The sequence below is a fragment of the Berghia stephanieae genome, chromosome 5 (genome assembly GCF_034508935.2).
Source record: "Berghia stephanieae isolate SIO BIC M18660-M18661 chromosome 5, UCSD_Bste_1.3, whole genome shotgun sequence".
Classification (NCBI taxonomy): Eukaryota; Metazoa; Mollusca; class Gastropoda; order Nudibranchia; family Aeolidiidae; genus Berghia; species Berghia stephanieae.
This window is the reverse complement of record NC_088364.1, coordinates 67,749,622-67,762,659: the sequence shown is the minus strand read 5'-3', so window position 1 is coordinate 67,762,659 and position 13,038 is coordinate 67,749,622. Positions and strand designations below refer to the sequence as shown.

Sequence of the window (13,038 nt, the reverse complement as noted above, 5' to 3'; positions counted from 1 at the left end):
TCAAATAATAATATTACCGACTGAAGCCAACATATAATATTACCAAGGTCATTGACCTCACGAATTGGAGTCACAATAATAATAATAATACTTCGGTCAACCCCCCTCCCAAACATATAATATTATCCGACATCAGCAGCACACACTTTGAAGAGACTAATCAGACATACAAAATGTGTGTTGATTGACCATAGGAGATGACGAAATAAGCCAGAGCTCACTTTTTTTTCGCTAGAGATTTTTTTTTTTAATTTTCCTCGATGAGAATGTGGAATGCATACCAATTAAGTGAAATTATTCCGCGAAAAGCGGAATGGTAGGAGCCTCTAGGTCAAGGTCATGCTTCTTGTAAATCGTTGAGACAGAAATAGCTGGTATGCCAATTTCCTATGCGATGATTTTCTGTCGCATACCAAACTTTCCAAATGCATCGAATCTTCCTTTTCCGCGATAGGTTTGCCATTGTAGTTGTAGACTTGACTTGAATTCCTCTTGATAAAATTGATACTAATTAAGAGGGCCATTATATAGGATGGCCTGGGATTAGAACCAAAAAAACCTTGAACTTGAAGTTGCGACAATGTAAAATTTGAGATGGAGAAATTAAAGTTATTCAATACTGCTTATGTACATTGAACACGGACGTCAGGCAAAGCACCTACATCACATCGATGTGCACCAATCGTTCACGGATATTCTTAACCACTGAAAATTCTTACTGGTAGCTTTTTTAACCAAAGGAAATACTTGTTTATTCGTGATTTTTTTTTTGTAGTCATGAGTGATATGAACATCGACTTAAGCGACATCGACTTATGTGGAGTTTTTCTTTTTTTTACTAATGTTATATAGGAAGAAGGGGGGAGGGACCAAGAAAAAAAATCGACTTGGGTAAAAATCGACTTAGGCAACGTCGACGTATCCAGAGTGCACTGTATATTGATGAGGATATTGCAAAGATGCTTGTTATTGTTAATTCTTTTATTACTAGCAGATTATATTATTGTAGTATGTAATACCCTTCTCATTGGCCGTCAAAGCAGATTAATTCATCAACTACAAAAATTCAAAATAAAGCCGCTAGACATAATAAAGTTTAAGATAGAATTTAAGTTAGTTATTGTGCTATGGATTTAGATGTCTGAATGGAATGGCACCTAACTGAATATTTGCAGGAACTGAGTAAAAAATATGAACCCACTCGAAATTTAAGATTATCTCAGTCTAAAGGTTACCACCTCATAATCATAATCCACTTTTGGTAAAACTTTCATCCATTGCTCCACGCCTATGGAACGCACTCAGTCCTGTGAAAATTTATCATCTTTCAGGAAAAGTCTCGAGTTGTTCCGTGCTAAGATTTTGTTTCTGTATCCATGCTAATTATGTAGTGTCATGGATGTATAAATTCATTATTTCCCTCCCAGTCAGGATCAGTTAATCTCATTCCACGACCAAGACAGAAAGCATGTTGAAAAACAGACATAGGATAGAAGACACAGTAAGTACCCCCCTGTCCAATATAAGGAACCCCTTTCAGGTAACTGAAAGAGGTCACTCGTCGTTCCATCTCATCACTCTAATAGAAATAAAAGAGGTGGGAAGAATTTTGCAGTATTGGCATGGTCTAAACAACAGGTAGACAGTACAGTTGTAAGAGAGACTTGAGGGATGATACCCATTGTTTTGGGATTAACAACTGTGCATTGTGACCAACGGGTTTGGTAAGAGCTTGTTGTCTCTCATCATGGCTTATCTTTGACTCTTAAAAATGTTGAGAACAAAAGAGTGAAAGGTAATCCAATTTGAAAAAGATGTTGGTTGTATCAAAGCTGCTTTTGCTTGTCAAAATCTATACAGGGCTGCCATATGGGTTTTGCTTCCATCAAATCGCTGTCTGTGATGGCCTAAGAACAATGTTTACAATTTACAACAATATGTGTAAAATTTCGCAATCATGGACAGGAAACTCGACTTTAATATATTGCAACAATTTCGCTGATCCCCAAGGTGTTACGATTATCCGGAGTGGACCGTTTTGTTTTTAAGGGTTTTACGGCGCTTGCAACACATTTAGGTTATATCAGCGCCAGTAAAAAGGAAGAAAATGGGACAGTAAAAAGTTCTGGAACTACAATTAAAGCACCCAAGAAAAAGTAAGACAAAAGGGGAACTAGGAACAAACAGGAATCAAATGTAGATTCCAAGAGCATACCACCAATGTACTTAGTTTGAGATCACCTATAAGTCTCATCCGGACGCAAGCACAACATCCAACAAAGAGGAATACACTCAAATGCTTACATTATACATAAAAAATAAATATGAAACATAACAAAGAGATGATTTACAAGGAAAAAAATATCATCTCCCAAAACAATAACTATGCATTCGACTGTTTCCCTCCCAGCCAGGACTCTGAAGAGGGCCAAGTAATCTCATTCCAAGACAAAGACAGAAAGCATGTCGGAAAATAGATATAAGGGGATAGAAGACACAGTAAGTACCTCCCTGCCCACTATGGGAGGTCAGGATCCCCACCCAGGAAGTGGACTGTAATAAGCTTAGCAGGCCAATATTTCAAGACCCTGTGGGGATGTTTGTCTTTGTCTTTAAGAACTTTACGGCACTTGCAACAATTTTAGTGCCAGTAAAAAACAGTAGATAATTTATAACATTCTAGATAAAGAAAGACAAAGGGCACAAGTTTAAATAAGGATCTTCAGAGGATCCTAAAAAGCAAACAATCAAAATGCTTAGTCTGAAATCACCTTTAAGTCACAAACAGTGGGGCTGATCGATTCAGCAGCCAGATATGTAGCCTAAATTCAAAACAAATCCATAAGACTTGACAAAGAAGGTTTAAACCGTAAATCATCCTATCTTTGTCTTAGACCAATGATATCTATGTGTCAAAAAGAAAAAACAATGACAAATAAATAAAAGGAAAACAAAATTTTATCAGGTTTGCCAATTCATTTCTTTTAATCATTGACTTTGTAAGAAAACAAAACAATGCGCCCAACACAAGAATAAAGACGAATGTTGAGGCATAGCAACATCCAATTTCTTCAGTCACAAAGACAAGATTTATGTAGAAATGATACAGGCATGCGTCTAGAGGAAGGTCTTGTCATTAGTATTCGTCTTCCTCTTCTTCTCCTTCAGCATCAGCAGAGTCAACACCAACTTCTTCGTAATCCTTCTCAAGAGCAGCCAAATCCTCACGGGCCTCGGAAAACTCACCCTCTTCCATGCCCTCTCCGACATACCTGGAAACAGAGGAAATATGGTTTGTAAAGTAAAGACTAGAATCAAGATACCAAGAACACTTCTTTAAAAATCTTGGAACTAAATCCACTGAAAGTAAAAAACTTTTTTTCTTTAAAAATCCACTAAAATAGTAGCCAATTTTTCAAAGAGCTGACACTAAAACGGGGCACCCCTATGACCCTAAACAACAAAATGTTTGGACCGTTATATAACACAATCTGGACTTTTTCTGTACCTTGTTTTAATTCGTCTAAAAATATAAAAAAAGCATACTCCAGGGACATTTTCCACACATATAAACTGTCCAACTCTTCTCCACTTTAAATTTGCATCAGATTGCCAAATCGGGATAGACCCCTGATTTTATCAGTACAGTTGGTCGTTATGAACAAATCTATGATAAATCTAACCTGAAATAGTATACTAGTAGAATCTAGGTTTTTCCAGAAAATCGATAATCAGATTTCACAGGTAGGGCTGAACTTCACTGGACATTATCTTTTTTAACACTTATTTGTTATATCTCAGAGAGAAAAACTAAAGACCCTCAAAGACAAATATAAAATATTATGATGTACACCAGTTTTCCAATGGGTTAGCAAGAACCTTCACTATTATAATTTAATCCATCAAAATGGCCCTGACAAACAGAAATGGAGGTCCTTAGTAGATGCCTTTTGCGCCCTATAACTCGATGAGGACTACGCAAGTAAGAATGGCTTTGACAAATTTTCATTTTAAATCTCCGTAATTGGAGTTTAACACAATTTATGCCAAAAATTAATAGCCATAAATCTAATCAAATACTCACCAGTGGACAAAGGCCCTCTTGGCATACATAAGATCAAACTTGTGGTCCAGTCTTGCCCAGGCCTCAGCAATGGCAGTAGTGTTACTCAACATGCATACGGCACGCTGGACCTTGGCCAGGTCTCCTCCAGGCACAACAGTGGGTGGTTGGTAGTTGATGCCCACCTAAATAAAGATAATAAGAAAATATTGAATAATTTGCCAAAAACTTGTAAATATAAACACAACTATGTGGTATTGTGACAGGACACTCACCGTCGGATCGGAAAGTCGAAGGTTCGAGTCTTGCTTTGAGCAGTGCACAAAAGAGTCCTCGAAAAAGGCTCTTTACTCACCGTACTCAGGTGTAAAATGAGCATCTGGCTATTAACAGCCGTGACTCGCTAAAAACAAAACAAACAATATGACTGCCTACCAGGTGTTGTGTCTCCATGTTAAATGTTGCTATTGGCTAGTGACCCCTTATAATATTAAAGTGCTTTGAGAACGTTTAGTGGATATTGCGCTATATAAATACTCAAGTTCGTTTTTTGCTTTGACCTAATACAACGCCAATGTATTTTAAGCACTCAGAGACTAACATCTCTAATATGTGGTGTTACGGTTATCATGCATGATTGAATACATCTGTATGACCCAAAATGAGATTTATACAGAAAAAGCTCCCCCTACAGACCTGCAAGCTTTTCACAGACATAATGCAGAACAATTCAAGGGCAAATCTGGAACTTAATTGAACATACGATGACAATGATGATGATGGCTGTCGTGGATATTTTTCCAGGAATAACAAAATACATCTTCAATACTGGGATAATGTAATAAGGGAAAACGGGGTTGAGAACCAAATATAAATTTACAGTTAAATCAGGAGAGAAGACAGGTCTATCATTATGAAATGGTAAACAATGGACTTCAAAAAGTCTTTAATCACCTTGAAACCAGTAGGACACCAGTCAACAAACTGGATGGTTCTCTTGGTTTTGATGGTGGCAATGGCAGCATTCACATCCTTGGGGACGACATCACCACGGTACAGCAGACAACAGGCCATGTACTTGCCGTGACGGGGGTCACATTTCACCATCTGGTTGGCTGGTTCAAAGCAAGCGTTGGTCACTTCAGCCACTGACAGTTGCTCATGGTAGGCCTTTTCAGCAGAGATGACAGGAGCATAAGTGGCCAGAGGGAAGTGGATACGTGGGTAGGGGACCAGGTTGGTCTGAAACTCGGTCAGATCTACATTCAAGGCACCATCAAATCTGAAACGATTGATAGAAATAAGGATAGATAATGGAATTGCCAAATTAAAATCAGAGATGGACCTGACCTTAAGTTTTCTTCTTTCTCAGGACATACAGATATTATATATATATATATATATATAAATATTCCCCAAACCAACCTCTAAGATCAGCCTGACAAAATATACTTTCTAAACGTCAGACATTCTGCGGCATCATTTGAAAAACACGGACTGACCGTCTGGAATTCTCTCCCTAAGCCTTTGTGATCAATGACCTCAGCAGGGTTGTCAAATCAGGAGGCAAAAGTTAACAATTGACAGACCCTTTCTGAGTGCTGAACTCCAGTAAAAAGACATTATGTACTAACTTCTTTTCCACTCAGAAGGCGATTGGAAAATATACTGAGGTGTTTTAACATACTGAATTCTGTAAATATAGGGAAAATTGGCAACCTTGTCTCGTGAACACCAACTTCAAAAAGCATCTTTTGGACTGCGACTAATGGATTTTAAAGCATTACCCCTTCTATAAATTTTTTTTGACGCAATACAATGCAAAGCAGCCCAAGACTTTGGCAAAGATCTTTAAACAAATGCTGTCATTATCACTATTGTAATTATAATGTCAAAATAAGGAGTAAAAATAGAATCAAAATAAAGATTTTTAAAAATCCAATCATTTCTCACAACTACCAATAACTGAACTCAGGCAACAATTATATTGTTATCGTCTATGTATGTCTACAGGAAATAAGATCAAGTCTGGAATAAATTACCAAAATCTAACACCTAGACAACTACACACCTCAGAGAAGCAGTGATCGAGGAGACAATTTGACCAATCAGACGGTTGAGGTTGGTGTAGGTTGGTCTTTCAATGTCAAGGTTACGCCTGCAGATGTCATAGATGGCTTCATTGTCCACCATGAAAGCACAGTCAGAATGTTCCAGGGTGGTGTGAGTGGTCAGGATGGAGTTGTAAGGCTCTACCACGGCTGTTGACACCTGTGGAATAATTTGAGTTTATCATAAGGTATATACAGAACTCTACTCACAACACTACAGGGACACTAACATGTGATGAAATTTGAGTTTCAGTAAATCCTTATGAGGAGTTCTTTTTTATTTTGGAATTAAAGCATACAGCCACCAAGAAAAAAATATCTAAGTGTTCATCATTACTGTGAATATGCATCTTAAAAAGAAAAAAACGTATTCTAAAAACGTATTCTATTTGACCTAATTTTGGTATTTTTCTCAGGTTCTAAATGCACATAATTTTGAAACTACTGCTGTATAGAAAAGAATATGTCCATAACATCAACACAAATTTGCATAAATGAGCTGCAATCATAAAGCAAATTATTTTTAAAAGTAAAACTTTTTGGGGGCAAAAACAAAATTAGCATTTACCTGAGGAGCTGGGTAGATGGCAAATTCTAGCTTGGATTTCTTGCCATAGTCTACAGACAAACGCTCTAGGAGCAGAGAGGTGAAACCAGAGCCGGTGCCACCACCAAAGGAATGGAAGACGAGGAAACCCTGGAGTCCCGTGCACTGGTCTGCCAATTTCCTGATGCGATCCAGAGTGAGGTCAATGTGTTCTTTGCCGACAGTGTAGTGACCACGAGCATAGTTGTTGGCAGCATCTTCCTTACCCGTGATGAGCTGTTCAGGATGGAACAGCTGGCGGTACGTGCCAGTACGGACCTCATCTATGAAGCAAACAGTACGAAAGAATTTCGATTATATTACGGAAAACTAATGACAAACTATATAATAAGTGTCAGTATCAAAAAAAAACAAAAACAAACAAATTGTTCCAAACAGTTGAAGCATCTGACCAGTAGTAAAGGACAATGCACAGGTAACCTTTTGGGTTTTATATAGCACATATTGTCACCCAACACTTGCAGTACATGCAAGAATTGGCTCTCATTAGTGCAGATCTAAATAAAATTTCGGCATGACAAATCTGAACTTTTCATTTTTTTTTAAAATAAAAAATTACAAATCATATCTACATTTTATCAGTGTTAAAAACCCAACGCCCGCCAGTATATAAAAAAACAAACAAACAACAAAATGTTCCAAACGGTTGAAGCACCCGACCAGTAAAGGACAATGCATGGGTAACCTTTTGGGTTTTATATAGCACATATTGTCACCCAACACTTGCAGTACATGCAAGAATTGGCTCTCATTAGTGCAGATCTAAAAAGATTTTGGCATGACAAATCTGAATTTTTCCTTAAAAATTACAAAGCATATCTATTTATCAAAGTGTTAAAAACCTAACATCCCCCCCCCCCCCCAAAAAAAAAGACAAAAACTTCTTTATATCAATCTTTTACCAAAAATTAGACTTGAAAAAAACATCCTTTAAATGTTCTGTGTAACTTTCATACATAGATAAAAGTTATCTAAATTATACAACAATAATTCCCTCTTTTAACTTTTAGTTTTACTGACACTTATTATATAGTTTGTCATTAGTTTTCCGTAATATAATCGAAATTCTTTCGTACTGTTTGCTTCATAGATGAGGTCCGTACTGGCACGTACCGCCAGCTGTTCCATCCTGAACAGCTCATCACGGGTAAGGAAGATGCTGCCAACAACTATGCTCGTGGTCACTACACTGTCGGCAAAGAACACATTGACCTCACTCTGGATCGCATCAGGAAATTGGCAGACCAGTGCACGGGACTCCAGGGTTTCCTCGTCTTCCATTCCTTTGGTGGTGGCACCGGCTCTGGTTTCACCTCTCTGCTCCTAGAGCGTTTGTCTGTAGACTATGGCAAGAAATCCAAGCTAGAATTTGCCATCTACCCAGCTCCTCAGGTAAATGCTAATTTTGTTTTTGCCCCCAAAAAGTTTTACTTTTAAAAATAATTTGCTTTATGATTGCAGCTCATTTATGCAAATTTGTGTTGATGTTATGGACATATTCTTTTCTATACAGCAGTAGTTTCAAAATTATGTGCATTTAGAACCTGAGAAAAATACCAAAATTAGGTCAAATAGAATACGTTTTTAGAATACGTTTTTTTCTTTTTAAGATGCATATTCACAGTAATGATGAACACTTAGATATTTTTTTCTTGGTGGCTGTATGCTTTAATTCCAAAATAAAAAAGAACTCCTCATAAGGATTTACTGAAACTCAAATTTCATCACATGTTAGTGTCCCTGTAGTGTTGTGAGTAGAGTTCTGTATATACCTTATGATAAACTCAAATTATTCCACAGGTGTCAACAGCCGTGGTAGAGCCTTACAACTCCATCCTGACCACTCACACCACCCTGGAACATTCTGACTGTGCTTTCATGGTGGACAATGAAGCCATCTATGACATCTGCAGGCGTAACCTTGACATTGAAAGACCAACCTACACCAACCTCAACCGTCTGATTGGTCAAATTGTCTCCTCGATCACTGCTTCTCTGAGGTGTGTAGTTGTCTAGGTGTTAGATTTTGGTAATTTATTCCAGACTTGATCTTATTTCCTGTAGACATACATAGACGATAACAATATAATTGTTGCCTGAGTTCAGTTATTGGTAGTTGTGAGAAATGATTGGATTTTTAAAAATCTTTATTTTGATTCTATTTTTACTCCTTATTTTGACATTATAATTACAATAGTGATAATGACAGCATTTGTTTAAAGATCTTTGCCAAAGTCTTGGGCTGCTTTGCATTGTATTGCGTCAAAAAAAATTTATAGAAGGGGTAATGCTTTAAAATCCATTAGTCGCAGTCCAAAAGATGCTTTTTGAAGTTGGTGTTCACGAGACAAGGTTGCCAATTTTCCCTATATTTACAGAATTCAGTATGTTAAAACACCTCAGTATATTTTCCAATCGCCTTCTGAGTGGAAAAGAAGTTAGTACATAATGTCTTTTTACTGGAGTTCAGCACTCAGAAAGGGTCTGTCAATTGTTAACTTTTGCCTCCTGATTTGACAACCCTGCTGAGGTCATTGATCACAAAGGCTTAGGGAGAGAATTCCAGACGGTCAGTCCGTGTTTTTCAAATGATGCCGCAGAATGTCTGACGTTTAGAAAGTATATTTTGTCAGGCTGATCTTAGAGGTTGGTTTGGGGAATATTTATATATATATATATATATATAATATCTGTATGTCCTGAGAAAGAAGAAAACTTAAGGTCAGGTCCATCTCTGATTTTAATTTGGCAATTCCATTATCTATCCTTATTTCTATCAATCGTTTCAGATTTGATGGTGCCTTGAATGTAGATCTGACCGAGTTTCAGACCAACCTGGTCCCCTACCCACGTATCCACTTCCCTCTGGCCACTTATGCTCCTGTCATCTCTGCTGAAAAGGCCTACCATGAGCAACTGTCAGTGGCTGAAGTGACCAACGCTTGCTTTGAACCAGCCAACCAGATGGTGAAATGTGACCCCCGTCACGGCAAGTACATGGCCTGTTGTCTGCTGTACCGTGGTGATGTCGTCCCAAGGATGTGAATGCTGCCATTGCCACCATCAAAACCAAGAGAACCATCCAGTTTGTTGACTGGTGTCCTACTGGTTTCAAGGTGATTAAAGACTTTTTGAAGTCCATTGTTTACCATTTCATAATGATAGACCTGTCTTCTCTCCTGATTTAACTGTAAATTTATATTTGGTTCTCAACCCCGTTTTCCCTTATTACATTATCCCAGTATTGAAGATGTATTTTGTTATTCCTGGAAAAATATCCACGACAGCCATCATCATCATTGTCATCGTATGTTCAATTAAGTTCCAGATTTGCCCTTGAATTGTTCTGCATTATGTCTGTGAAAAGCTTGCAGGTCTGTAGGGGGAGCTTTTTCTGTATAAATCTCATTTTGGGTCATACAGATGTATTCAATCATGCATGATAACCGTAACACCACATATTAGAGATGTTAGTCTCTGAGTGCTTAAAATACATTGGCGTTGTATTAGGTCAAAGCAAAAAACGAACTTGAGTATTTATATAGCGCAATATCCACTAAACGTTCTCAAAGCACTTTAATATTATAAGGGGTCACTAGCCAATAGCAACATTTAACATGGAGACACAACACCTGGTAGGCAGTCATATTGTTTGTTTTGTTTTTAGCGAGTCACGGCTGTTAATAGCCAGATGCTCATTTTACACCTGAGTACGGTGAGTAAAGAGCCTTTTTCGAGGACTCTTTTGTGCACTGCTCAAAGCAAGACTCGAACCTTCGACTTTCCGATCCGACGGTGAGTGTCCTGTCACAATACCACATAGTTGTGTTTATATTTACAAGTTTTTGGCAAATTATTCAATATTTTCTTATTATCTTTATTTAGGTGGGCATCAACTACCAACCACCCACTGTTGTGCCTGGAGGAGACCTGGCCAAGGTCCAGCGTGCCGTATGCATGTTGAGTAACACTACTGCCATTGCTGAGGCCTGGGCAAGACTGGACCACAAGTTTGATCTTATGTATGCCAAGAGGGCCTTTGTCCACTGGTGAGTATTTGATTAGATTTATGGCTATTAATTTTTGGCATAAATTGTGTTAAACTCCAATTACGGAGATTTAAAATGAAAATTTGTCAAAGCCATTCTTACTTGCGTAGTCCTCATCGAGTTATAGGGCGCAAAAGGCATCTACTAAGGACCTCCATTTCTGTTTGTCAGGGCCATTTTGATGGATTAAATTATAATAGTGAAGGTTCTTGCTAACCCATTGGAAAACTGGTGTACATCATAATATTTTATATTTGTCTTTGAGGGTCTTTAGTTTTTCTCTCTGAGATATAACAAATAAGTGTTAAAAAAGATAATGTCCAGTGAAGTTCAGCCCTACCTGTGAAATCTGATTATCGATTTTCTGGAAAAACCTAGATTCTACTAGTATACTATTTCAGGTTAGATTTATCATAGATTTGTTCATAACGACCAACTGTACTGATAAAATCAGGGGTCTATCCCGATTTGGCAATCTGATGCAAATTTAAAGTGGAGAAGAGTTGGACAGTTTATATGTGTGGAAAATGTCCCTGGAGTATGCTTTTTTTATATTTTTAGACGAATTAAAACAAGGTACAGAAAAAGTCCAGATTGTGTTATATAACGGTCCAAACATTTTGTTGTTTAGGGTCATAGGGGTGCCCCGTTTTAGTGTCAGCTCTTTGAAAAATTGGCTACTATTTTAGTGGATTTTTAAAGAAAAAAAGTTTTTTACTTTCAGTGGATTTAGTTCCAAGATTTTTAAAGAAGTGTTCTTGGTATCTTGATTCTAGTCTTTACTTTACAAACCATATTTCCTCTGTTTCCAGGTATGTCGGAGAGGGCATGGAAGAGGGTGAGTTTTCCGAGGCCCGTGAGGATTTGGCTGCTCTTGAGAAGGATTACGAAGAAGTTGGTGTTGACTCTGCTGATGCTGAAGGAGAAGAAGAGGAAGACGAATACTAATGACAAGACCTTCCTCTAGACGCATGCCTGTATCATTTCTACATAAATCTTGTCTTTGTGACTGAAGAAATTGGATGTTGCTATGCCTCAACATTCGTCTTTATTCTTGTGTTGGGCGCATTGTTTTGTTTTCTTACAAAGTCAATGATTAAAAGAAATGAATTGGCAAACCTGATAAAATTTTGTTTTCCTTTTATTTATTTGTCATTGTTTTTTCTTTTTGACACATAGATATCATTGGTCTAAGACAAAGATAGGATGATTTACGGTTTAAACCTTCTTTGTCAAGTCTTATGGATTTGTTTTGAATTTAGGCTACATATCTACATATTTACTATTTTATATGTTTGGATCATATCTCCCCTTCTTCTCCTGTAATCTAAGGTCGGGAGATTTAATTCTTTCAATCTCTCACAGTATGTTTTGTCTTTCAGGTGTGTGATAAGTTTTGTTGCTCTCCTTTGCACTCTTTCCAAACTGTCTTTGTCTCCCTCAAACTTCGGATACCATATGCAGTTAGCATATTCCAGCTTTGATCTAACCATAGTCTTGTAGATGGTAGTCATGTGTTTTGTTTTCAGATTCTTGAAATTTCTTTTCACTATTCCGAGTGTTTTACTAGCCTTAGATTGAACATCTTTAATTTGCTTCTTGAAGTTTAGCTTCCTATCAATAAATACTCCTAGGTCTTTTTCCCCATTGGATTTCTGCAGGGGTTTTTCTTTCATTATATAGTTTGCTTCTCTGTTGTTTTTTCCTAGGTGAAGAACTGCACATAATGTTTGACTTGGTGACGTGAAGAACAAAATCTAAAAGCATTTTGTAGTTATTGTAACTCAAACATTACTAACCTGTCGTGCTGTTTAACATTAATCGCCGGCTTATTTTCTTTATACTGAATTTGTAAATAGCAATATCAAAAACAATATTATTATTAATAATAATGATGATGATGAAGATAATGATGATAATAGTGATGATGATGAAGATGGTGGTGGTGGTATGATAATAATAATAATAATAATAATAATAATAATAATAATAATAATAATAATAATAATAATAATAATAATAATAATAAAGTAATGATAATAATAATAATATACTTATTATCATCATCGTATATAATCAGCATCATCATCATCATCATCATCCCATAGTGAGCAGGAAGGCACTTACTGTGTCTTCTACCCCCTATATCTGTTTTCCAACATGCTTTCTGTCTTTGTCTTGGAATGAGATTACTTGGTTTTATCCAGG

General features: G+C 37.1%; 1 protein-coding gene and 3 pseudogenes across 2 annotated transcripts; 2 read left to right on the top strand and 2 right to left on the bottom strand.

The window, feature by feature from the left end:
* Nucleotides 1-2,956: 2,956 nt before the first annotated feature.
* On the bottom strand, nt 2,957-7,037 carry LOC144973474 (tubulin alpha-1 chain-like). Its single transcript, XM_078915953.1, has 5 exons — nt 6,743-7,037; nt 6,135-6,334; nt 5,018-5,345; nt 4,085-4,248; nt 2,957-3,272 (listed from the first exon to the last, which is right to left on the bottom strand). The coding sequence occupies exons 2-5, from the start codon at nt 6,254-6,256 to the stop codon at nt 3,137-3,139; spliced, it is 750 nt and encodes a 249-aa protein (XP_078772079.1). The 5' UTR covers nt 6,257-6,334; nt 6,743-7,037; the 3' UTR covers nt 2,957-3,136.
* On the bottom strand, nt 6,698-7,459 carry LOC144974001 (tubulin alpha chain pseudogene; annotated as a pseudogene).
* LOC144974000 (tubulin alpha chain pseudogene) lies at nt 7,458-8,218 on the top strand (annotated as a pseudogene).
* LOC144973476 (tubulin alpha-1 chain-like) lies at nt 8,040-11,958 on the top strand (annotated as a pseudogene). Its single transcript, XR_013645552.1, has 5 exons — nt 8,040-8,173; nt 8,582-8,781; nt 9,571-9,897; nt 10,667-10,830; nt 11,643-11,958. The product of XR_013645552.1 is annotated as a tubulin alpha-1 chain-like (transcript).
* Nucleotides 11,959-13,038: the final 1,080 nt, after the last annotated feature.

Coding starts and splice junctions, on each gene's coding strand:
- LOC144973474 (XM_078915953.1), bottom strand. CDS start 6,256: ATGGTGGACAATGAAGCCATCTATGACATCTGCAGGCGTAACCTTGAC. Junction 4,249..5,017: donor GGTGTCCTACTGGTTTCAAG/GTGATTAAAGAC, acceptor ATCTTTATTTAG/GTGGGCATCAACTACCAACC. Junction 3,273..4,084: donor AAGAGGGCCTTTGTCCACTG/GTGAGTATTTGA, acceptor CTCTGTTTCCAG/GTATGTCGGAGAGGGCATGG.